Source organism: Ochotona curzoniae, unplaced genomic scaffold (assembly GCF_017591425.1).
Source record: "Ochotona curzoniae isolate NIBS_2020 unplaced genomic scaffold, NIBS_Ocur_1.0 scaffold_2453, whole genome shotgun sequence".
NCBI lineage: Eukaryota > Metazoa > Chordata > Mammalia > Lagomorpha > Ochotonidae > Ochotona > Ochotona curzoniae.
In genome coordinates this window covers 30885775-30911405 of record NW_024467094.1, presented here as the reverse complement: position 1 = coordinate 30911405, position 25631 = coordinate 30885775, and the positions used below count along the sequence as shown (strand labels likewise).

Genomic DNA, 25631 nt, shown 5'->3' with positions numbered 1-25631 from the left:
TGCATCAAGGTCTCCTGTCATTTCTGCTAATCACAACAACCTGTTATGTTAAAATGACACCTCGGGGTACACGATGCCCCCCATACCCTTCCAAGCAGGAGGCAGTTCCCTCGGGGGCAGTGTCTAACCTAAGGTCCGTGGCCTGTCACATTTTCAAGCCCATGCTCCCTGACTTTCTGTATGGGTCTCCCCCTACCAACTGAGAAATCTAAGGCAGTACCCCTCAACCCTGGGGCAAACTCCTGGGCTTCCTCCCGCCTCACCCGCAGTGATCTCTGCCTTAGGTACTGATGGTGCGGTTTGCTTCTCTGTTCAACGTGAAAGACCAGACTGTAATGTTCCTAAGCCGCACCACCTACAGCCTGCAGGAGCTCGGCGCCATGGGCATGGGAGACCTGCTCAATGCCATGTTCGATTTCAGTGAGAAGCTTAACTCCCTGGCACTGACCGAGGAGGAGCTGGGTCTCTTCACGGCGGTGGTGCTTGTCTCTGCAGGTGGGTCCAGCCCCCGGCCGCCCGCGGGGAGGAGGCAGACGCAGTTGGATTGAACACACCTTTTATGAATACCTACCCTATGCCAGGCTCTGCACTGGGCACTGGCCATACAGACACGATTCAGACACAGTCTAGCTTGGGAAACAAGACTCATGCCCGACTAATTATAAAACAGTGAGATAAGTGTCACAGTAGAAGCAAGGGAAGCACACACAACTATTTCTGCCTGGGTGAGCTGGGAAAGGAGGTGACACTTGAGGCCTCAGGGACAAGTTAGGATGTTGCCAGGCAGAGAAGGGGGTGGGCGTGGAGGCGAGGAAGGGTGTCCCAGGCAGAGGGAACTACAGAGCCAAAAAAGTGAGGGAGCCTGGCCAGGTGTGGCCCCTTCAGGGAGGAAGGGCGGTCTGGTGGGATGGGCGGTGGCCAGCCCTGCTGAGCTCCCGCCCCCCCCCCCCACAACACACACACACAGGCACCTCCAGCCGTGGGATCCATGCCTGGGAGGAGGAGTTGCAGCTCCTCCTCCCTTCCCGGGCGGGCTGGTGGCCCCTCAGAGGGTAGGCTTCAGGGGGAGGCTGCCTTGCCTGCCCGGTCCTCCTGCTTCTCCTCCTCCTTGCAGCCCTCCGGGTCCTCCTCGTCAGAGGAGCTCAGGGAGTCTGCCTCACTGCTGTCGTCTTCCCCACAGACCGCTCGGGAATGGAGGATTCCGCTTCGGTGGAGCAGCTCCAGGAGACGCTGCTGCGGGCTCTTCGGGCTCTGGTGCTGAAGAACCGGCCCTCGGAGACGTCCCGCTTCACCAAGCTGCTGCTCAAGCTGCCGGACCTGCGGACCCTGAACAACATGCATTCCGAGAAGCTGCTGTCCTTCCGGGTGGACGCCCAGTGACCCGCCCGGCCGGCCTGCCGCCGCTGCCCCCTTGTACAGAATCGAACTCTGCACTTCTCTCTCCTTTACGAGACGAAAAGGAAAAGCAAACCAGAATCTTATTTATATTGTTATAAAATATTCCAAGATGAGCTTCGGGCCCCCTGAGCCTTCTTGTAAATATCTGCCTCCCTCCCCCACCTCCCACCCTCTTCCCTATTTAAACCACTCCCTGGCTCCCACCCTTCTATGGCCCCCCGATTTGTTCTGTTCTTGTCTCAAATCCAATAGTTCACAGCTGAGCTGGCTTCTGTGGTGTGTGCTCGTTTGGGGGGATGGGGTGGGATGGGGCTAAGGTGGGATTCTTGCCAAGGCTGGGGGAAGGGGACACCTCTCCATCTGGTCAGCTTGGGGGCGTGTACTCTGCCAACAGATGGGAGGATATAGGGAAACAGCACGCAAGTCTAAGGGGGGTGCCCAAGGGGGTGATTTTCATCATATATTTATTACATAAATATATAGTAAAATAGACGAGCAACAATTACCATAAAAATATCTTTCTTTAAAATCCTGACCCAAAACACAACGGGGTGAAAAATCGCACATAACAGACATACTGATTGTCAACGTGGGGCAGGAGTAGGAGCCCCTCATGTCACCCCTACCGGTCCCGCCCCTCCCTGGGGAAGAGACCTACCTCCTTCCCTGTTTCTGGCCACAGCCCTCCCCCAACCCTCCCCCCCACCCCAGCACCAGCTTCTCATACATTCAGTAGCGCCTCTGGGCAGTGTCCCCTCCCCCCACCCAGGAGTTCCCAGGGCAGGAATTCCTGTCCCCCCTTCTGGACGGTGTCTGTCACCCGCCCTGGCCTCTCCCAGCCCTGTAGACCCGCCCCCCTGGGGAAGGGGTGGGAGCTCCTCCTCCTCCACCCTCCCCAACTCTGAGCAGGGAGGAGACTGGATGAGGTATGTGTGTTCTAAGTGATGGGAGGGGGAATACTGAGATGGAGAGGTGGGTGGTGGGGCGGGGTAGTGGTCATGGCTCTGGCACTCCCTAGTCCTGGCCTGGCCCCCCCCAATCCTCTTCCCAGCAAACCCATCCGCCCATCAATACTGCACCCGCTGCCCCACCCTGCCTGCCCTAGTGCCCAGGCCAATACTGGGGGAGGTGTGCCAAGCACCCACGTCAGGGCCACCCCCTCATTAGCACCAATGGCCCCCAGGAAGGGCCCTGTCCCCCACTTCCTCAGCAGGGACTAGGACAGCTGCCTCTCGAGACAGATGCGTGGCACTCCTGAGTCTCCTGGCTCCTCCCCCACCATGCGTCCTCACTCACACATTCACGCAGAGAAACGCACACATACACCCCACATTGCTGAGGGGCAGGGGGAGGGGCCCCTGGGGGTGGAAGGGGATCACAGCTCATATGATTGGGGAAGGCGGGAAGGGTAGGGTAAGGGGAGGTTTCCCAAGTGCCTGGAGCAGACCAAGGCTCTTCTGGGCCTTTCCTTCAGCAAGTCCATGGCTGGAAAGGAGGAGCAGGTATGGAGGGCGAGGGATGGGAAGAAAGGAATGGGGTAGACAGCAGACAGGTCAGGAATTCCACTGGGGCTCCCAGGCATGGGAGCCAGGTACAAGAGGGCTTCTCCATGGGCCTGGAGTCATATAGGACTCAGTATCCCAGGAGAGACATAGCAGGTAGGGTGGGGTGGGGGGCACAGAGACAAAGACGGCACGGGCAGCCCGGGGCCCCAGTGGGGCAGGGCAGGCACATGCACAGGTGACAAGATGCTCCTCCAGGCCCTCCGCCCCCATGGGAACACCTGAACAGCAGGGAAGGACCCTACCTTGGTGGGCAGCATAGCATTGCCTTCCTGTGTATGCGGGTGCACACGTGGTATGTGTGTATGTGTATATGTGTGTGTGTGTGTGTGTGTGTGTTTGGTGTGGAGGGGGCTGCGGCAGGCTAAGGGTCGGGGTGAGGTGACAGGTTCCCCACTGCTTAAGACATGTTTGCCCCAATAGTGCAAAGCGCAGGAAGCCCTGGCACCCTCCCCCCACCCCTGCCCCAGTCCCCATGGCTTCCGGGGGGCATCTATGTCCACCCATCCATCCCTGCCGACTTGCAGCCCTGAGCCCAGGGACCGCTGGTCTGTGCTGCCGCTCCCTGCCCTCTCCTTGCCTCCTTTCCTCACTTATACCCCCTGCCCCTGCGCCCCTGGGGAGCTGCTTTAGCCAAAGGGAGAAGGAAGTAGAGGAGGAAGCCAGCTGCTCCAAGTGCAGACCAACAGAGCACTCCTCACCAGGCGGGTGGGAGGGGGCTCAAGCCAAAGTCCCTGAATTAGAGAAAAGAAGAGGGGAAGGGGTCCCAGGGGGCTGAAGATGGCTGATCTGTAGAGCATCCAAAGGATGAGGAAGCATCCAATCACCCCACCCCCAGGGCCCCAAAGAAGTGCCACTGACCTGGACACCCCCATTCTGATGCCTGCCCGCCCAGTCAGGATGAGTGCATTGCATGGGAGCAAGGAGGGAGGAGGGCAGAGGTTAGAGAGAGCCCAGAAGACAGATGGGGAAACAGGGCCACACCAAGTCCCACCACGTCATGGCCAAGGAAGGCATGGCGATTCCAACGGGGTAGGGAGATGACGCTCAAGCACAGCCTGTGCCCTGCGCAGCAGCGTCTGGACTGTGGCTAATACTGCATGATATGAGGAGGGCGGGAGCCAGAGCTACCGTATTCCTGTGTGAGTGCCAAGGTGTGTGTGTGTGTGTTTGTGTGTATGTGTTATGTGTGCATGAGAGGGGGAGGGGAAGAGGCCCCTGTGGCTGGGCACTTGAAAGAGGAGCTGTGCGGTCAGCAGGGTAGGAGGTGAGGGGCCAGCTGGCATCCAGCGTGAGAGGTAGATGGAACTCAGCGGGCACGAGTAGCAGAGAGCAGAGGAAGTACTGGGCCAGGGAGAGGGTGGGCTGCCAAAGGAACACAGGGAGGAGGGGGCAGGCAAGGCAAGGCAAGGGGGTGGCCAGGACCCTGTCATGTGTGCTCACAGCTCTGATCAGCAGCCCTACCTGTGGGGTCTGGGGGAGGGAGGTTTCTCTCCGATCTGAGGAGGAAGCAGGGCAGCTCTCAAAGTGCATGGGGTGTGTGTGTGTGTGTGTGTGTGTTGGGGGGGCAGGGTCCTTCCCCTCTGGCCAGCCTTAGTTAATAACTTAATATCATCTCTCTCGCTCGCTCTCGCTCTCTCGCTCGCTCTCTCTCTCTCTCTCTCGCGCGCTCTTTTTTTGTCATTTTCTCCGTCTAGGTTTTCTTCATCTATCTTCTCCCCTTGTTTGTTTCCAAAGTGCAGTTAGAACAACTAGAAAGTGTAACCCCCAGGGGGAGGAGCCGAGCCAAGCCCTTCTTGGAGCCCAGACATCTGGAAGAACAGAAGGCTTTAGCTTGGAGGAGCCACCTCGGCCAAGGACCCAGGCAGGGGGTTCTCTCTCTCGTGTGTGTGTGTGTGTGTGTGTGTGTGTGTGTGTGCATGCTCGTGTGTGTGCTTGGGGGGGTGGGAATGGGGAGAAAGCTGAGGGCATCTGCCCCCACTTCCTCCTTCCCCTACCACCAAGATGGCTTGTCCACTCTGTTTCTCTCTCTCCTTTCCTCTACCTTCCCCCCTTTCACCTCCCACACTGTCCTTTCCATAGGAAGTTCATTTGTGGCCCTGTCCCAGGGCCATAATAAGTTCTGAGGAGGGACTTGGGCAGTGTGTGTGTGTGTGTGTGTGTGTGTCTGTGTGTGTCTGTGTGTATGTGTGTATGTGTGGAATCTATCCAAGGGTGAGAGGAAGGAGAGAAGAGGTATGGGGGGGTGTCTCCCTCGGCCCCCAGCTACGCCCCTTCTCTCCAGGCTCCTCCCCACCAGCTCTGCACACCCCCTGGCCGTCTGAGGCTTTTAGACTTCCTGATCCTCAAAGACCTCGAGGAAGAGTGGGGGAAAGAGTTCGGTGGGGCACTCGACTTTCATGTGGAGGAAGCGGCTGGCGTGGCAGGCCCCGATCATGCGGAGGTCAGTCACCTTCATCAGCAGCTTGGGCCAGAAGTGCGGAATGTTGTGTTTGCGATGGTTGACGTAGTGCTCGAACGCCAGCAGGTACGCCTCCTGACTCTTCTCGATCTTGTCCACGCATAGCAGGCCCGAGCGGTCTGAGAAGAGGAAGGGAGGGGTGCCAGGGCTGAGCGGCCGAGGGCCTAAGGAGACACGGGCTCGGGGCAAAGGGGCCGGAAATCACAAGGGAGACAGAGGCAGAGAGGCTGCGAGAGAGCAAGGCAGGGACTCATAGTGAGGGTCACATGTGGGAGTGGCTGCAAGGCACGAGCGAGCTGAAGCTCAAAGAGGATAGAGGGTGGGCCTGGCATGGGACAGTGGAGACTGGGAGACCTCCTGGGGGTACAGGGAAAGGCTGGTGTCAGAGAGGCGGGATGGGAAAGCATTGGGGACGAGAGATGGGAATCCAGTGGGGGTGGGGAACCCAAGGACATGCGAATGGAGAGAAAAAGCAGGGGAGAGGGAGAAGAGATGGGCTTGGGTCTGGGGGGCTAGGAGGACAACAGAGCAGGGGCTGAGCAGCTAGAGGGTCCTGGATGACAGAGGTGGGCTCAGGGGCCAAGAGACCATGAGATCCAGGCTGGGGGAGAGCCCTAGGTCCCGCGGCAGCCTCGCACCATGCCCTCCCTGCCCTCCAGCAGGTACCTGTTGACATTAGCAGCACAGCCTGCAGCAGAGCCACTTCCGTGTCATCCAGGTTAAAGGCAGAGAGTGACTTGCCCAGTTCGAAGATGGCGTCCGAGACGACGCCCAGGCCGCCGTTCTTGAGCTGCTCCCGCTTGACGGCCATCTCCCCGCTCAGCGTCAGCGTGTCGCTCTCGGGGTCGTAGCGGACAGCCGCCCGCAGGGACATGATCTCCATGCAGCACCCCTTCAGGAGGATGATCTGGTCTTCACAAGGCAGCTGCAGAGTGGCAGGGCCACAGGAGCACTCAGCACCCTCTACTTCATACGCCGGAGAGCCCCTTCCGGGGGTTGTGAGAGCACCACTGGCTAAAGCCAGTAAGACATATTCTCCCTGCACCCATGCATCCATGCACACACACGCCTGTGCCTTAGGTCCTGTTCCATCCCCAGAATCCCTGCTGATGAGAAAATTGAGGTGTGGGAACTTGGCCAAAGTCCAGCAGCGATTAGGGCAGTATGCTCCACAGTGAGTTGGCCATGCAGACTTGAGGGGAGACGGGCTGGGGAGGCAGGCCCTTGGGTCAGCCCATCCTTAGATCAGTTGGCCTGGAGTGTGCAATGCATATGTGTGTATGTGCGTGCACATGTGTATCACTGTGCATGTACATATGTGTGAATGTACTGGCTATCCATACAAGCATGCTAGTACACATGTGGCACACACAACAGCATTTGTGTGAACACCTATGAACACATATGTACACATGTGCAGGGCGGGGTGTTGCTGTACACATACACGTTAGTGTGCATTTTGTATGCATTGTGAATATGTATTTACATAGGTATGTCTGGATTAAAGTGCTATACTATGTGGGTATAAGTATACGAGTGTGAGAGTGGATGGGTATACATGTGTGAGTGTGTTGTGCTGTATGTATACACATGTGTACACATACATGTGAGTATATTTCTATGTATGGAAGTGCCACGTGAGTGGACACATGATGTTGGTGTGTGCACGCACGTGTATATGTGTGCACATGCTGGGTGTGTACTGAACTACAGCAACTTTTCCCTCTCTAGCAAACCTCAGGTGAGCCAATTCCAGCCCCAGGAGAGCTGAGGAGCTGCCCTTGGTCCTCTCCAGCCCTAGCACGCATCTCCCTTCCCATCGGATACTCACCTCGGAGAACATGGGCAGTTTTTTGGCAAAGTCCACCACACGGGTGATGGCCGGGGTGATGATCTTGGTAAACTCGCTGAAGGCCTCTAGGTCCACCTTGTCTCCGTCCGGCATGGAGACGATGGGAGACTGGCCAATGTCATCCGGCTGCGTTGATGAAGGGGTGCGGGGTGTGGAGGGGGGAAGTGTGTGGTCAGCTGAGGCTGCAGACCCCTTTCGCCTCCCCACCAGGGGGAGCTCCAAGGCCACTCGGGGACTTGGGGCCACCGGGGACCCTGGAGCTGCAGCAGCAGGGGAGTTATCCCAACAGCAATGGTGACCACTGGGCACTTTATACACGGCCAGGCAGAGGCTGCATGTTTTCCTTATTCTGTAAGGAAGCTATTTACAGTAATCCCCATTTCACAGATCAGGAAACTGAGACCTACACAAGTGCCCAAGTCCCATGACTAGTTAGTGGCAGAACCAGGATTTGAACCCAGGCTTCTGACTGCCAATTGCTATGCACACATCTGCCCGGTAGGAAAGTATTGGTTCGTGTTCCACCCCTGGTACCCTCCACCAACAACCAGGTGCCAGTCTTCTACCTCCCCCAACCACGTACTGGCTGTCTCCTCTCTAACTTATCACTCGCGTGGTAATTTGCCTGGTCAGAGTCTAACACAGTGCCAGGCATTTAGCAGGTGCTCACACACATGCTCATGTGCCTGTGTGCTTACCCTCCCTTCCTAGTCACTGCATCCTGACAGGACAAACACAATGAGTATGGCCAGGCTTTGCTCTCACAGAACTCCCAACCCAGAGGGCCATGATGCTTGCAGGGTGCACAGCAGCGAGGACGGCCAGCCAGCCCAGGGTTGGATCATACCGAGAGGACTCAGCTTCTCTCCCCACCTCCAGATTCTCACTTCGCCTGCATCCTCCTCACCAGGAATTTCCGCCTCTGCTTCCAGTGGCTGCCCTGGGCGTTGGTGCTGCGGTGGGCCTCCGTGGCAACATGGATCAGGGCCCACTCTTCGGGGGTGGGCTCTGGTCGCTGCTGCAGGGACCGGATCATCTCCTCCTTCCTCCGCCGCTCCCGGTTCTGTTCGATCAGCTTGCGCTTGGCCACTCGCTTGGAGTCATCTAGAACCACTGACCACAAGAGACACAAAGCCCTTTGCAGGGGAGGCCTCCCCTCTCCCACCCACAGGCCTCTCAGAAATTCCTCTTCTGAGTGCATGGCCTGGAGGGCTCAGAAAGCTTGAGTGACTTTCCTAAATCATCTGGCAATTGGCTGGTCCCACATCAACTCCCACTTGGGCTGACCCCCAGAGGAATATCACATTCTGGTTTTAGCGACTTATGGATGATCCTGGAAGATCCTGCCATCCAACCCCTAACCCATGAAAGACACCTCCACCCCCTTACCTGGAAGTGGAGATAGGAACCCTGTGCTGGGGGTATGCAGGAGCTCTTTCTATCAACAACCCCCTCTGTGAGGGTCTCAGGTGGGTACAGGGCCCACACAAGGAAGCCTGTTTCCTCCCGTCCCCCTCCCAGGGATGAGGGCATCCAGGGCCCATACGCTGAACACCCTCCCATCAGCCTGACCCACATTGGATGTCACTGTTCCTGTGGCGCCTATGGCTACCCTGCAGGGAGCTGTTCTTCTGGAACTCCCACCCCACCCCGGCCACCGGGCTCAGCTCTCCCCACCATGTCCCTTACAGTCCATGGCCATGCCCACGGCGATGCACTTCTTGAAGCGGCACAGCTGGCACTGATTGCGGGTGATCTTGTCGATGACACAGCAGCTGTCATATTTACAGGAGTAGGTGGGATGGAGATTCTTCTGGATTGTGCGGCGAAAGAAGCCCTGGGGGTAGGGACAGGGAGATGGAGCAGAACCAATCACAGTGGCAAAGGAGGAAGAGTAGTGAAAGAAGCTGGCATCTTCCTGGAGCAAGGGGCTCTGACAGGCCCCCTGCACTAACCAGACCGCCTGTGCAGGGACGAGGGCACCTGGGCCATGGAGGGGCAGAAGAGGGGAAGGACTGCAGCAGGAGAGCAGGGTATGGAGTAAAGGGCTATGGGTACTTTGGAAGTCCAGTCAGTATCTTATTTCCCTTCTTGCTAAATTACTGGAAGAGCAATACAGAATCCTAAGCCACTCTCACATATAGTATGTTGCCGGCTGCCCTGGCAGGTGGAATTTATGAGCTATAGGGCATGGCTCCACCAGAAGGAACTGGGTAGGACCTCCAGTGGAACCATTTCAATTCCACATAGGAAGACTGTTCTTTGCTGGAAAGGAAAAACCTCAAATCTCAGCTGGCACTTACTATATGCTAAGCAGAGTAAAAGATGACTCCTTTTTCACACCATCTCTTCTTCCTCCTTCGGACATTTAACCCTGATGCTAACCCCGGGAGGTAGAAACTATTACCATTTCCCAGGCTGCAGAGTAAAGGAAGCCACTGGCCCAGCCTCGTCTGTCTACACTGGGGTCAGAGTGGAGACAGCCTGCTCTGAGTGCTGCTTCGACTCTCAGCGTGCTAAAAATCACCTGGAGCACTTCTCAGAGATGTAAAATCCTGGGCCTGGTGCAGAGTGGGAGTGGGGTGTGTGTGACCTGCAGAAACCAAGTGCTTTGTGCAGGGAGCAAAGGCGTTTTCTGCCATCGTTTTTTTAGGAAGCTCTCAGGGGACCACTCTGAGCCACACTGCTTGTGTTGTATCCAGGAATGCCAAACCCCTGGCACTGTTGGTTTACATGACACTGACAGAAACCTCAAAACAGGTTTTCAAATAGTTTGATTTCTTGGAAGCTCTTGCATTTTCAGGAGGCGGTGATCCTATGCTGTCCCTGTCCCCTGCTCCCACCATCCCATCTCTGAGCACTGATTGGAGTCCCAGCTGCTCTACTTCTCAATCCAGCTCCCCTCTAATATGCCTGGGAACATAGAAGATGGCCCAAGTGCTTAGGAGACCCGGATGGAGTTGGGTTCTTGGCTTCTGACAGGAATTGGCACGTGTAAGATCACTCTGTCTCTGTTACACTGCCTTTTAAATATATGTATACAGAGTTTTCCATCCATTGGTCCACGTCCCAGATGGCCACAATGACTAGAGCTGAGCTGATCCAAAGCTTGGAACCAAGAGCTTCTTTCTGAGTGTCCCACGTGGATGTAGGAGTCCAAAGAATTGGGCTGTCTGTTGCTGCTTTTCCCCCGGCTGTGAGCAGAGGCCTGGGTCAGAAGTGAAGCAGCAGGCCCAGGACCATGGCTGAATTGGCTAATCTTCCTCCTTCAAATGCCAGGATCCCATATGGGTGCAGGTTTGTGTCCTGGCTGCTCCAGGGAGAGTTGCCATTTGCATCTGTACCCACCATGGCCCCCAGCATGGGTTGGCACCCACTCGGGTATGGCAGAGCATTGAGGGTGTTTTCTGGACTCCACCACAAAAGATGGGGTAAGATGCAACCTGGGAACCATCATTTCAACTACTACTCCACATAGTCCATGATTCACATTTTGCAAAGCACTGACATGTGGGGGCTGGCACTATGGCACACCAGGTTCAGCAGTTGCCTGCCCTGTTAGCAGCCCGAGTCCTGGCTGCTGATTCTGACCTAGCTCCCCACTAGTGCACCTGGGTAGCAGCAGCAAATGGTCAAAGCAAAAGGCCTCTTTACTTCTGTCTCTGTAATTCTCTTTCAAATAAATATATCTTTTAAAAAAATGAAAGAAGGAAGGAAGGAAGGAAGGAAGGAAAAAATGTACCAAGGTTTGTTTGAAGTCTGTCCCTCTCTGGTGGGCTGTAGGCAGCTTGGGGGCAGGGTACCTGTTGCAATCCTCACTCTGAGAATAGGACTGTGGCACCTGCCATTTCTTAACTACTTCTTCCATGTGCAATTTCTGTGTTAAATACTTCATGCACGGTCCAGTGCATTGGCTCAATTGGCTAATCCTCCACCTCCAAGCACCAGCAACCAATAGCGGCACTAATTCATCTCCCAGCTGCTCCACTTCCCATCCAGCTCCCTGCTTGTGCCCTGGGGAAGCAGTAGAGGATGGCTCTAAAGCTTTGGAATCTTGCACCACATGGGAGACCTGGAAGAAGCTCCCGGCCTCTGGCTTCAGATCAGCTCAGCTCATGCCATTGTGGCCATTTGGGGAGTGAACCAGTGGATGGAAGATCTTTCTCTCTGGATATCTGCCTTTTCAATATAAATAAATAATGAATTAAAAAAACACTTCATGCGAATGACTACATCTCATTCTCCTAACAACTCCATGAGGTCGTTTGATATCCCCATTTCATAGATTGAGAAATGGAGGCTGAAGGAAGTTAGATCACTTACTTAGAACAGGGACTATTAACAAAGAGATGAATAAATAGGAGAGGAAAATGCTGAGATGATAGGTGGCTTTGTCACGCCAGGTTCTGGGGGCTCAGCGGGCAGGGGAGGGACAGGAGGTGGCTGGTGCATACCTTGCAGCCCTCACAAGTGATACAGCGGTAGTGGTAGCCAGTTGCCTTGTCCCCGCACACGACACACTGCTCATCTTTGTCCAGGTAGCTAGGGATATACCCTGGGAGGGAGGGAAGGAGGAGGCAGGCATGGCTTACAAGCTGGGACATTCCCCAGCTCTCCCTTTCTAGCCTGTGAACACCATTCCACCACTGACAAGACACAGGTCATCTTGTCCACAACCCCCAGAAGATGGAGACCCTCAATGCTGATTGCTCGTTCCCATCTAAGGGGTAGAAGCCCATGGCCTGGAGCTCCAGGTGCTGCTGGTGTGGATCTGAGGTGAACAGCTGGGGTTGCAGCAGAAGAGGCACCGCAAAGGCTGGGGCAAGTCCTGCTCAGCCCTCTCAGGCCAGACAAACCGCACCCCTCCATGGCCCGCAGCAGCCTGGCCTGGTTTGGGAATGGGGGAGCAATGGTAGCAAGAGGGGTCCACCCAGCCAGGCTCACCTGACATGCTGGTTTTCAGGGAACATTGGCCGTTCTTTCTTTTTCGCTTTCCATCTGGTGACCTGGCACTAGATGGGGCAAAGTGGACAGCATTACCGTGCGGTCTTGAGGCAGCCCCTCCTCATCCACGAGGCTTTTACAGCCCCCAGGCCCCACTCCCTGCAGCCGCTGTTTTCATTCTACCTCCCAACGTCCCCCAACCCCAGGTCAGCTGACAGCCCTACCAAGTGCTCAGCTATCTGGAAGTTGCAGGGGACAAAGATAAGGGGCCTTGGCTGGGGCACAAGTGTGTTCTAGCATCCCAGTACACACACACACTTACACAAAGCACATGCACACACCCACATGGGCATCTGCACAGATCCACACACTCAAACCCATACATACACACCTACAAACACATTCACATGCAGACACACACACACAGAGCTATAAATATACACACCCACAGGCACTGCACATAGATACACACACATAAACACACATATTCACATGTACATACATGCACAGATGCACACACACCATACATACATATCTATAAATAAATGCACCCACACAGATACACACACATATACTTATAAATATACAAAATGCTCACAAACACATATGTACAACACACATGTACATGCCTATACACTGTACACACCCACACAAGCACATACATACAGGTACATACATGCCCACGTACAGTACACCCAAACACACACATGCACACCCACACGGCAGATCTCAAGCACCCACAATCGCAGGATCCCCTAGATTCTCGAGTCTTCCATAGACTCACGCCTTCGGTACATGACAATCGTGCTGAGCAAAGGCATAGCACATGCTGAACCTTCAGAACTACAGCCCCCACGCACACACGTGACGTGACACCAGCACGCGTATTCATAGTTTTGCAGCCTTCACAGTAGACTCAGGTACGATAAACAAGCACCAGGACCTAGGCCACTTTCAGGGCATTCTCGGATGTATAACAAGACCTCGAGGATATGCCCACGTGTTACACAGTTCTGCAGACAGGCAGCGGCTAACACCACCCTCTCCCTGAAGCGTGAACACGTTGGCTGATTTCCGGGTCATGCACATATGCCAAGTAACCTACAGCAAACGACAGCACGACAGTCACCCTGTTTATGGCCTCCATTAAACACAGGAGCAAACCAAAGTCTCCCTTGTGCCGGAGGACACAGCGTACAGGGGTCAGGGGTAGGGCGAGGACTCCTTTCACTGCAGGGACTCTTGGCAGCCCTTAGCTCCCGCACATACATGTCACCAGGCTCTGCATACATGTTACATAACCTCATCACACACGGCTTACATAAGTGCTCTACGTGCCTGTGAGGATTGTATAACCTCCCTCGCCCACCCTGTGTGTGGCATGAAGCAGGGTCCCTCCCCTTGAAACCAGAGGCAGCTCCCAGCACACTGACACAGTGACCTTGGCCAGGGTCACAGTCACAGACAGCTCCACACTCCACGCCCCCTCTGGGGATTACCCCTGTCTGGTTCCTACGAGGCTAGAGGGTCAGGTTTGCCTCCTGCCTCCTGGAGAGGTGGGTGCAGGAGAACTCGGGCCACCCAGGGCCCGAGTGCAGCAGGCGTCTTGACAATCACGACTCCTAGCCTCTGGGTGCAGTCCCAAGAATGGCCACAAGGTGGCGCGAGGACGTGGGGGAGGGGAGAAGCTGCAGTCCTAAGGGCCTGAGGAATGGCATTCTCGCCTTTGTCCAAGCTTTAGGGGCCGGCTTTCTAGACCCACATTCGTCTGGCCAGAGAACTACAGTGGATGCAAGTGACAGCCACATAGAGCCTTCTCAGAGTCCCACTTGGGAGTGAGGCCTTCAGGGGGTTGTTGGGAGTAGAGTTTACCCTGGTGCAGACACCATTTGGAACTCCATCCACTTCCTCCAGCCCTCCAGGGACCCAGTGTTGGGCCCCAGGGCTTTGCCTGGCCAGGCCTGCAGCCTTCTGGCTCAGAATCTGATCTCCTAGGCAACAGCCAGCCACACTGCTCCCCAGAGCACCCCACCCCCACTCTCCCTGGTCATAGGCACAGCCTGTACCCAGCTCCCGGGGTTCCATGCCAACTGGGACAGAGCTCTGTGCCACTTGGATCCAGTGGGAGAGGCAGAGACCCTCTGGGCTTCTCACAGGCAGGGCGGGAGACAGGGACCCTGTCCCCAGGGTGCCTGTGGCAGACACCTCACCTGTGTGTAAGCAAAACCTCCAGGTTGATGCGCATTTACACTTCTTGGGAGGAGCCCCACAGCAATGTCTGCCTTTGACCATAAATAAGGAAGAGCTAGTGGGGCTCCCGAAAGATTCCAGGTATAAATGTAGGCTGTGACCAATGGTTCCAGGTGCACAGCATGTGCACAGCTGGTGGGCAGTGCACCTATATACGCAGGCAGATGGGGAATGGACGGGTAGACCAAGAAAGGAAAGAGTGAGTCTGTTTGGACCCCAGGGGCTCAGGTGAGGGTAACAAGGGGGAGGGCATGGGTGTGCTTAAGGCTGTCCAGCGCCAGCTGGGGAGGGACCACAGATCTGGTACCTACAGTCTCAGGTCTCTGGCACTGCCCTCTGCTAGACAGACGGCTCTCCAGGTAAGTGTTTGCTTTCCCACCAATCTCTGAGTGGCTCATCACCTCCAGCATGGAGGTGGGTGGTACGCTTGCTGTCTCCATGCCCTATCTCCCAGGGATGCTCAAGACACAATGTCTCTTTGGCCCACACGCTGGACACCTAAGCGCTGGCATGACCTAGTCACCAAACCCATGACCTACCTGTTCTCCTCTGGGTCTGACCCACACTCCACCTTGCTTGGCTTCTGTTCCATTCACTTCAATTCCATCCAGGATGCCCTCCAGCACGCCAAGAGACTGGGGTGGGCACTCTGGCCCCCCCGGCACGCCCACAGGCCACCCACCCCCCGCCACCCAGGCCCTAGGGCACAGCACCCATGGCACCCACCCAACACTCGGCCTTTCACACCATGCCCTGCACCCCAAGGCAGGGGGCAGGCGGTGGGAGGGGCCAGGGAGTGACAGGTGGGAGGGCTGGGGGCAAGCTGGGTCCTTGAGGCGGGGGTCCTGGGCTGGACGCTGGGGGAGAGTAACTTCAGAGTCTCGTCCTATCCAGAGATCCCTGCGGAGAGAGGAGAGAGGCATGGATAAGTACATGCTGCTAGGCCAAAGTGAGTAGGGGAGGGACAGTTCCTTTGGTGGCCACATTGGGGGTTCTGGGGTGCTATAAGACAGCAGTGAGCACGGAAGGTAGGCATGAGGCCAGGGGCAGGCAAGATCAGATACCTATGTCCTCGGCCCCATGCAGGAGAGGGAAGAAAGGAAAAATGAAGCCAGATGGGCACCAGGCAGCGCCACTCTGCTCTCACAGCCAGACCAACACGTGCCTGGCAAACATTAGCTTAGTCCTTGGAAAGCCCAGCAGAATGGTGGGGGTGGGAGGGTCCCCAGCAGGGCACCAGGGTACCCGTGAAGGAAGAGTGAGTGGGGAGGGCACAAGGGCAGCACACAGGTGCCCATTTCAGAGCCATCACAGAGAGAGACAGTGAAGGCCACAGGGAGGTGGATGGCTCTGTCACAGGCCGGGCTGTGGCTGCCCATCTCAATCCCTTGGAAACTCCAGAGTCCACCCCCTGTGAAAAGCAAAGGTGTAACGAGACCATTCCTCGGTTAGCAAGGCAACTCCAGAGTCCTCCCCTCCCCATGCCCACTGCCGCCCCGGGGCTCAGGAACAGACTGCCTGGCAGGTCTGGATGAGCTGCCACCCACCGGGCCGACAACATGAACGAATAAACAAGTGCTAGCAGATGAACCGATCGGTGCCCTCTGAAGCGGGCATCAGACCTTCCCAGATGAGGAAGCCGAGGTTCGGAAAGCTCAACCCCTCGTTCCAGTCCACAGCTGCTAAGCAGGTGGGTGGCCCAGGGATTAAGCCCTCACAGCCTGCCTCTGGCGCTGGCCTCGTTCTGCCACCTTGCACCCAGGCTGTTGTGCCTACTACCCCTCCATGCTACACCCTATCCCTGGTTCACTGTCTGCGTGCATGCAGGCAGGTGCAGGCATGTGGGAGGGGGACAAAGGGTGCAGCTCCCTACATACAGCCTCCATCACGTGGCTGTGGCACCACAGACCTCACCCCTGGGGCCCCCCGCCACACCCCCCCAGGAGCTGATAAGAAGGAGGGTGTGGGGAGGGGGAGAGATAAGTCAGACAGTGGGGCAGGGCCAGTGGACAGGGCCTCTGCTGCCAGGCAAGCCCCTGGTGTGGGAGTGTGGGAGGAGCATGGAGGAGAGGCCCATTCTGCCTGCAATACCCCCCAGCCTGGGACCGGGTACTGGGGGCTGGACAGGAGACTGAGGGGGGGGCCTTAGCAGGGAGTCTTAGTCCAGGGAGCCGTCAAGAAAGTAGGTCAAGTTTTTCTTGGCTTGTGGAGAAATTCCTGTTATAAATTTATAATGGCGTAGCCAGCCCTAAGGGGTGGAGGTGGGGAGAAAAGTGGGTGGGGATGCCCAAGGGCTGGGCAAGGGGGCCTGCTGCTCTTAGCCATATAGTGAGGGGTCGGGGCGGGGGGCAAGGGCAGCGGTGGGGGCTGGGCCAGGCAGGGGAGGCTCCTCTGCGTTCCCCTCCCATCTGGGCCCAGCCAGCCTTCGCTTGGTCTGCTTGTCTGTATCTGAGTGTCTCTCACCACTCTCTCTCTTCTCTCTCTAGGTCTGGGTGTCTCCCTGTCTCTCCCCGCCGCCCCCAAAGGCTGTGCCTCGGTGCTTGGCACACCCTGGCTGCGGTGCTGCCCCCGCCTGTCTCCTGCCCGCCTGGCACACTGCCACCACTTGTTTACAGAAGCTGGAAAAATCCACTCGCTAGCCGGAGGCCCAAGAGCCCCCGGGGAGGGGAGGAGGCAAGCCCAGGAGTGGGCACACTGAGAGGGGCAGCCATGGAGGACAGGCCCCCAGGGGCAGGCCCAGAGGCCAGGGTGCATCGGAATGGCCATTGGCAGCCAAGGGCCAGCCAAGAAGGGAGCACCTGCAGCAGCCCCACAGTGACACGGTGACAAGGGCAGCTCCTGCCCCAGGCTGTGGCCCTGCAGGACCCCTCCCCCCATAGCCTATACTACCAGTTGCAACGGGGCAGACCTGGGGCAGTGCCAACTTAAGCCACCCTGTTTGTTTCCCCTTCCCCCTCTTCAGCCTTGCCTTAACTCCAAATGTGCCTGGGCACTGCCAAGGGCTTGCACGTGCCCTCTGGGAGGAGGGGCAGGCTCCCTCTCTGCCTAAATGGGGCCCTCGTGCCAGGTGGTATCACCCCAGATCTGGTTAGGCCCTGGCTGTGGGCAGAGAACCCAGAAGCTGCCCTCACTCCCTAGGGCACCCTCACCTGGCACCTAAAAAGAGGCTGCAGCCCCTGGAGACTCCATGATGTATCTGCTAAGGGCCCAGTGTGCCAGGAAGCACAAACCATGGATCCAGTGTTAGCTGTGTGCCGAGAAAGATCAACGGGCAAGGGGCAGGGATACCTACCCTAAAGGGCGGTCCCTCTGCCTTCCTCCAGGAGTCCAAGGAGGAGGCAGGTGAGGCGTAGCTCTGGGGTTCTGAGGCTGGCCCAGACTGCAGGACAGTGAGGCCCACCTGTTGGCTGGCCCGGCCACCCACTTCCTCTTTGTCAGATAGGAGCTGCCGGGTGGCAGCGTGGGCAAGGTGCCCACACAGGGGGAAGCATTTCATTAAGCTTAAGTGCTTCTGTGCTGATCGGGGGAGGGGAAGGAGGGAGGTTGGGGACAGGGACAAGAAGCCAGTGCGGCATCCAAGGGCACAGTGCCAGGTTCCCACTGCTGCTCGTCCTACTGCGCAGCCCTGCGGATCATCCAAGGGACACCCCCTTGCAAGGACTCGCGGGACTCCACCTGTGAGGACTCTCTATCCCCGGGACCTAGCACCAAAGAGCACGCGCATAGCTCTCCTGAGGACCCGGGCTTGCCTTTGGCCCCACCTTTCTGGGGCCCCTGAACTTTGTCCTTACTGTTTGCAGGAAAGTACACCCCTCCTCCTCTCCAAGCACACAGAGGGAGGTGCACAGAGAGGGCGCTGAGAAGAGGGGGGACGAGGAGGAAGAGGGGGAGAGGGGCAGAAGGGGTGCCGGGGAGGAGGAGAAGGACAAAGACCTAGGGCAGGGCTTGGCAGGGGGTTGTAGAATGCAGGTGACACGGGGGACTCGGGCAGAAAGACAGGAAGCCATGAGATGGGAGATGGAGAAGGAAGGGGGAGAGAGAAAGGAGAACAGATACAGGGAGGGGAGACTGTTGAAGGAGGGGGAGACAAAGGGAGAAAGGTAACAAAGAAAGATGGGTGGGGGGTGCTTCAGTCCCGCCTAAGTCCCACCCCACGGAGGCTGGGGGAGGGGGAAGTAGGAATGGTTTCCACGGTGACAGCTGGTTCTTGGTGGCCTGGCATGTAGGCTATTAATAGTGCTCTTGGTAGGTTCACACCTCCTTTTCCCCTAACCCTCTGCCTGCTGCTAGGGGTGGGGGGAGACCCACCCCCAATCACTGGCATTGATACCCTGACTCCATGCCACAGCAGATGAGAAGGGTGATGCTGCCAGGCCAGGGCAGCCACTTGAGCCCAAACACACTCGGGCATGCACGGGCAAAGGCATCTGTGTGTGCACACAGCCTGGGGCCAACGTGGGCTCCCAGCATGCACAGCCCCCCGCCCCAGCATGGCCTGTGGCCACCAGGAGCTGCAGCAGCAACCTTCCCCACCATAGAGAGGAAGCTGCCTCTCAAAGGCTGGGACCTCTCTCTCTCCTTTGCCAGAACCCCCTCCCCACTCCCCTTCACCCTTATTCTATTCTCACGTTTGGATGGGGCAGGACTGCCCCACCCAACTCTGTTATCTTGGTGCCAGGAAAGAGAGGAGGAGGGAAGGCAGGAGGGAGAGTCCTATTGGGCAGGTATGATGTGGCAGAGGGCAGGGGAGTGGGCAACAGCCCAAGGAGATGGGATTCAGTACTGCAGGCAATGGGAGGTCCAAGAGGCTAGAGACAGGGAGATGGGGTGGGGGATAGCCCTCAGGGGGAGGCGGGTGACTTAAACAAAGGATCCTCCCCACCCCCAAAAAAGAATATAACAGGAAACTCTCCCCTGCAGGTCAGAGACAGAAAGACATAAACAGCAGCCTTGACTTGGGCCAGATGCCCAGCCTGAACATCAAAAGACGGTGCTTCCCAACCCGCTGCCCCCACCCCCACCCACCTGCTGCTCTCCTCACCCTCCTCCCCCAGCCCAGCCCAGCCATCCACGTGGGTGCCCAGGTCGAGAGGTCATCTCCTGGCCACATGGATCCTTCCCCATGTTCCTGATGATGGACAACTGTGCCCATACTCATGCCCAGGGTCTTCAGCTCCTTCCTTCCAGCCCCCTGCCCCAGGATCCTTCATGCATGGAGATAAGAGAGTCCAGTAGTCAAGAAATGGAAGCACCCCCAAGCTGGACATGGCACATTCTGTCCCCCTCACTTGTCCCCCCAGCAGCCAGTGGGTAACCGGAGCTGGGAGCTGGGGCAGCTGAATGCTAGAGGCATGACTGTCACGGGGCCAAGGCACTGCCTGCAGATGGCATCATGGGCACGGGGCATGGGGTTCTCCCTCCTTCACTTTCCACGTTTAAGGCAGAACAAGAAGTTACCTGCCAGCCCCTGGAGAGCATCACCTAGCAGGGGAGGGGATGGTGGAGGAGAAGAGAAAGGCAGGGATGTTCTCCCAAGCACCCCAGGGAGGCGGGAGTCAGCCCCCGCCCAAGCAGAACTGGCAGAAGCAAAGAAAGAGAGAGGAGTGGGGAGAGCGAGGGAGGGAAGGGGGGAAGTGGGGGAGAGATTTAGAAGAGAGGGAGAGAGAATATGTGTGTGTGTGTGTGTGTGTGTGAGAGAGAGAGAGAGAGAGAGAGAGAGAGAGAGAGAGAGAGAGAGAGAGCGAGCGCCAGCCAGCAAGCAAATGCAGCTGAATCTCCAGCACACACACGGACACGTGCAGGCACACACACTCACTACGCATGCGCAGAGTTGCCCAGCTCTGGCTCCTCGTTCCAGGAGATATTCAGAGCCCTCCCTAGCCCACACATGCACAAAACACTCTCACATGGATGCGCACACAACACACCCACTCACTGATGTGTACAAAAATTGCCAATAGCCACCAAAGCCCAGCCCCTCCCCACGCCACCCGCCTCGCCTGGTAAAAGAGAAAATGAAACAGACAGCAGGGACTCCAGAGAGCCAAGCACCCATCTCCTTGTTAGAAGACAGAGAGGAGGAAGAGGGCTGGGGGCTTAGCCCAGTTCCGCTGCTCTCTGCTGCTGCTGCTTGAGGTGTGTGGCTGTGCCTCTGGCACTGTTGGCAACCCCCAGTGCCCTGGTCTCTCCCTTCCACAGCATGATAGCATTTTCTGGGCACGAAGGCACCTGCCTGGCACCCCTTGTGTGCCCAGCAAAATTCTGTCATCTCCTTGTGGATCCCTTCATGCAACGGCATACGGGAAGGAGGTCCCCTTAAGCACCCTCTCTGTGGTCTGCCTGGTTTCACTCCACATATGCCCACCCCACACCAGCTCTAGTTGTCTCCTTGCGAGATCGAAGACTGTCTCTGCTCCAGGCAGCATGTGCATTCCCAACCTGGCACATGCCCAGCCCTGGGAGGAAAGGAGAGCCCACAGGCACGCTTGCCAAGCCAGGAGGCAAGGTGGACCGAACACAGCAGTCTTCCCACCTGATGCCACCCACCCTCACTCTTAGCCAGAGAACAACACATGAAGCCCAAAGCCAGACAACTGGTCAATACCAAACACGTAGCCTCCTTCGTCTGCACCCCCAGTTAGGTCGGCTACCCCAGGAGGATCAGAGATCCCCCCAAGCACATCTGCAGCTACAAGAACTACAGTTAGGATATGCTCCCATTCTGATCACCTTCCCCTATGCATCCCCCCACCACACACACTCTGTCCTTGCTTCACCTTGAGAAGCAGGGGTTCAGGGGAAAGGTAACCTAGGAATGACCCCAGATCTGTAGGAGTCTAGCCAACCCCACTCAACACCTCCACTTCTCTGTCACCACCTTTTGCACTCCTGCCTATTGTGTCGGGGAGGGGAACCTAGGTGTTTGTCAGTTGGGACTGGGTCCTGTTGGGCCAGTAGTAAGAGGCTGGCATGCAGCACCCCTGGGAGACAGGAGGGAGGCTGTCTCCTCTATGAGCCCCTTGCTGCGATTATACATGCAGAAGACAGTTTTGAGGCGAGGAGACAGATTCCTTCTTTCTGTTCTCCCACTCCCCGATGCTTAGACGCATGTCAGGGGACACGCAGGGGTGTCCGAGCTTTTTGCTGGTGAGGTGTGTTCCAAGCTGGGATGCCAACGGCTCCTTTGAAGCTAAATGGGGCGGGGCAGGGCAGAGGGACCTGTGTTTTGGGCTGCTTTGCATGTACTGGGTTCAGGCTGCAAAAACTTATGGGAGAAAGAGATATGATACAGGGGGAGGAGGGACGGAAGGAAGGAAACAGGATCGGAGACCTGCTGTTCCCCACTCATTTCATCCCCGTGAGGTTCAGGAGATCCAATGTTCCAGCAAGATCTCTCGAGACATCTGAGGGCTGCCAGGCCCACAAGTGTCCTCCTCATAACATTTAACGCATCCAGCTTGTTGCCCACAAGGGCCTTGCTAACTCCGCCAAGCCTCAAAAAGCTAAATGAGGTAGACGTTATCATTCCCACAGAAACAGGAGGTAAGGAGGCAAACCACTTGCTCCACTTCATATAAACAGCAAGTGTCAGAGCTGGAACTCCAACCCAGGCAGCCTGACTCCTGCCCACTGCAGTCCACCACCTGCTAGAGGCATGCCCCCTCGTTCCTTGGGACCAAGTCCCAGCCCACTCTCCCTTGCCACCCATTCCCTTCCTGTAGGATCATCACCATGGCCTCTGCTACCAAGTGGACTAGGGCCAGCCACAGCGGGAAGCTGGTCAGAAACACATGGAGGTCCCTGGGTTCTGGGTGTCCGGAAGAGCTCCCTTCCCTGCTCAGTGAACTTGGCACTTGAGGGGGAAGGGACCTCACTCAGCCCCACACAGAGCCTGGACAGCTGGATCAGGCTGAGAGGCTGGGCAAGCAGGACACAGCTGTTGGGCATCTCAGAGGTGGGTCCCAGCTGCCAGGGGGAGCAGAGACAGGCCAGGGCACAACCTGCCAGTTCCCGCCACTGTCCACATGGGGTCAATTCTTTTCCAGCAGGAATCACAGGAGGAGATTTGTCCAAGATCTAACTGCCTGCAGCCTGCGCAACAAGTGTGGCCCCTGGCTGGACCTGTCAGCCTAGGGGGGTCAGTATGGCAGCCGTCAACCCCCTTCCTTCCCCCCACTCCCCCTACTGCCGCCTTTTCAGCCCCCCAAACTGGCCTGCGCAGCTGCAGCACTAAGGAAGTGCAGGATGTCCTGAGCAGGCGGCTGAGCCCCCCCCTCGCCCCCCACCCCAACCTCCCGCTGACCCCAGAGGCGGGGCGGGCCGGGGCAGAGGGCCGGAGTTTGAGTATTAACAACTGGAAAAGTATGAAGACAGCCCCTGCCAGTTCCCAGCTCCCAGGAAAGGGGCTGCAGCAGACAGAGAGGCAAGGACAGGGAGGAAACAGAGAGATCCAGACTGGCAGTGAAACAAGGAGAGAGGGAGAATTAGACACCACAGGGCACAGCAACAGAGACACACAGGCAGAGAGAAATTCCGAGTCAAAAATACACATCACTCACGCAGACACTCGCCAGCATACGGCCTCCCAAGGAAAGCAGCCAAGTTTGGACAGAAGAGCCGAGGTGGGAAAAGGGGCCAGACTTATGGGGTGGGGAGTAGGGATTCAGTGGAGTGTCCCCAGGAAAATGGCCCTTCAGTAGGGCGGGGAGGTCTCCCCAACCCTGCTAGCTTTTGGGAGAGGGATGAGAGCCACTTCCAAGGAGCCAGCTCTCCCCCAGACACCCCCTCTCCTGCAGCCAGGACAGTCCCAGCTGCTAAAAAGCATTGGACAATGCTTCCGACCCATGACTCGGCCCTCTGGAACCCCCCCACTCCCACCCTGGCCTCTGTTCTCGTTTCTCTATCCCTCAAAAAAAAAAAAAAATATATATATATATAAAGCTGCCCATTCCCACAAAAGGCTGATGGCAGAAGACAGGCGGAAGCTGGAGGGGAGGCCAGCACCGAGGCACGGAGGTGTGCCCGACAGCGGTGCTGGCAGCAAGGAGTGCACCTGGGGCTGCCTGACACTGTCCACGTGGACCTGTGACAGCATGGCCCAAGCCCCGTGAATGTGCTCTGCACCTGAGCCCAGGGCTCCCGTGCCAACGTGTGCACCTGTGCCCATGCTGCCCAGAGTCAATCAAGGAGCTAGTATTTACAGAGCAGCCCCTGGGCTAGTCTTCCGAAGGGTAGGGGGCAGGAAGGAGGAGCACTCAGAGCTGGCACCCTAGCAGGGAGATTTGACAAGCCCAAGGGACTGGGACAGACAGCATACTGTCCGGAATGCATGCTTTGTATCATGATGCATGAAGTCTTTTTCATATAGACACATTCTATCTTCTTGGGGGGAGGGCAGTGGTGGTCAATAGTTGACAGAACCTCTGAGTTCTGTTTCATTGCTAAGTTGTGTCCACATGTGTTGATGTGTAACTGCGCTTGCCTTTGACTGACAGCCACTGTCATGGCAAGAGATGATGGCTGCGTGACTGCGCTCAGGGGAGCACGTGTGTGCCTGTGAGTGACAGGGTCTTTGCATGCGATGGCTCTGTGTACAACCATGCATGCCACAGTGACTTTCCTTTTGTGGGTGACAGCAACTCCTCCTTGTCCATGTGTGTGTGAGACAGCCTCTTCCTGTGACCCTGTGTGTGTGTGTGTGTGTGTGTGTGTGTGCATGGCTTGGCCTCTCCACTCCTGGTCTCTCGTGGGTGTGTCCCGCCCCTCTGGACTTGACCGGGCAGCGGCAGCCTGCCTCTTCCCTTGTCCCGTGTGGGTGTGTCCAGCAGCTCCTGTCCTTGAGTCTGCCTGGGTGTCCCTGGGTGTGCATGTGGCTGTCCGTGTGGGCACAGCTCTGTGTGTCACCTCTGCTTCTCCCCTCCTCTTGGACAACAGTCCCCTTCATCCCCTCCCCCTCCTGGTGCCTGGAGCCAGCTCCGAGGGGCAGGCTCCCATCTCACTGGCTTTCCTTCTGTTTCTCTCCCCCCAACCCCCCACCCAGCCGGCAGCTCTCTCCACTGCCTCTGCCATCCCCCATGCTCAGGCCTTTCTTTCACACACTGGACAAGGCCCTAGACTGCCAGAGACACACGTTGCAAGGGGAGGGAGACAAGAAGGGGGGGCACATAACACAGACCCGTTCCCCCTCCTGTCTTTCCCAGCCGGCTCCCCGCACCAGCACCTCTCCTAACCCTCCAGGGAACATCGAGCACGCCCCCCACCCCACGCCCCAACAGCCGCGTTTTTTGCAATTACGAGAGTGTTGCAACCACAGAGCCATGCTTAATTGGGGAGAGGGTGAGGGAGGAAGGTCCGCTCTGTCTCCCCTCGATCGGTGCAAGCCCACCCCGTCCCCACTGCACTCCTACTGCCCTTCGCGGCCACAGGCAGTTTTGCAGAGCCACTCGGGCCTCCGAGCCTGGGGTGGGGGCTGGGGGGGCAGGCCTCCCGAGCACCGTAAACAAACCGCGGCGCGGCGGGCGGGGGAGCCCGGGCGGCCGACAGCGGGGCCCGGCCTGGGAACGCGCAGCACACCGGGCGGACCGGGGCCGGGCGGGCCCTCGAAGGGGAGGCCCAGACGCCATCTCCGCCACCGAACCCCGGGGTCCACCGACCTCCCAGCAACACCTCCCTTCCCCCCCTCAACTCCTTCCCCGGGCGTAAGTTGCAAGCTTTCGGGCTGTGACAGGGTCACCGGGGTGCCGCGGAGGACTAAGGCTGGCAGTGGGTACCCCTTGGGCGCCCCCAGCCCGCCTGGGAGCCGACCGTAGGGACCCGCGGCTTTGCATAATCAATCGCTATGCATTTGCATATTAATGCCCCTTCGCTCCCTCCTCCTTACCTCGGCGTGGCGCGCTGGACCGGACTGGGCAGCAGCGCGGGGGTCTCAGCGCCCCGTGCCGGGGGCGTCCATGGGGGGCCGGTGGGGCCCGGGCCGCCCGCCTCCAGCGCCCGGGTGTGAGTGCGAGTGAGCGCGCGGGGGGGGCGGGGGGCGAGTGTGGCGGCCCCGCGGCTCCTCCGGCAGAGGCGGCGGCCGCTCTGGCTCCTCCCTCCCCCGCCCCGCTCCGGCTGGGGCTCGGGCTCGGCGCGCCCGGCCGGCTCGCGGCTGCTCCCTGCAGGCCGCCTC

At 57.7% G+C, this 25631-nt stretch overlaps 1 protein-coding gene across 3 annotated transcripts; it reads right to left on the bottom strand.

Annotated features, from left to right (window-relative positions):
* Positions 1-543: 543 nt before the first annotated feature.
* On the bottom strand, positions 544-25631 carry THRA (thyroid hormone receptor alpha). 3 transcript variants are annotated; one of them, XM_041000442.1, is made up of 11 exons: positions 25353-25479; positions 19841-19845; positions 15007-15367; positions 12218-12285; positions 11728-11828; positions 8963-9110; positions 8181-8386; positions 7253-7399; positions 6088-6346; positions 5413-5540; positions 544-1443 (listed from the first exon to the last, which is right to left on the bottom strand). In XM_041000442.1, exons 3-11 carry the CDS (start codon positions 15057-15059, stop codon positions 1060-1062), a joined length of 1494 nt encoding a protein of 497 aa, XP_040856376.1. In that variant the 5' UTR covers positions 15060-15367; positions 19841-19845; positions 25353-25479; the 3' UTR covers positions 544-1059. The 3 variants fall into 3 exon arrangements, with proteins under 3 accessions (XP_040856376.1, XP_040856378.1, XP_040856377.1); XM_041000444.1 differs by lacking the exon at positions 19841-19845 and having other exon boundaries at positions 544-1326; positions 25347-25631; XM_041000443.1 differs by lacking the exon at positions 19841-19845 and having other exon boundaries at positions 25347-25571.

Excerpts from the sequence above, each read along its gene's own strand:
- THRA (XM_041000443.1), bottom strand. The coding sequence starts at position 15,059 with ATGGAACAGAAGCCAAGCAAGGTGGAGTGTGGGTCAGACCCAGAGGAG. Across the intron at positions 8,387-8,962 it reads CGTGGGCATGGCCATGGACT|TGGTTCTAGATGACTCCAAG; the intron begins GTAAGGGACATG and ends TCTTGTGGTCAG. Across the intron at positions 7,400-8,180 it reads AGCAGAGGCGGAAATTCCTG|CCGGATGACATTGGCCAGTC; the intron begins GTGAGGAGGATG and ends TCATCAACGCAG.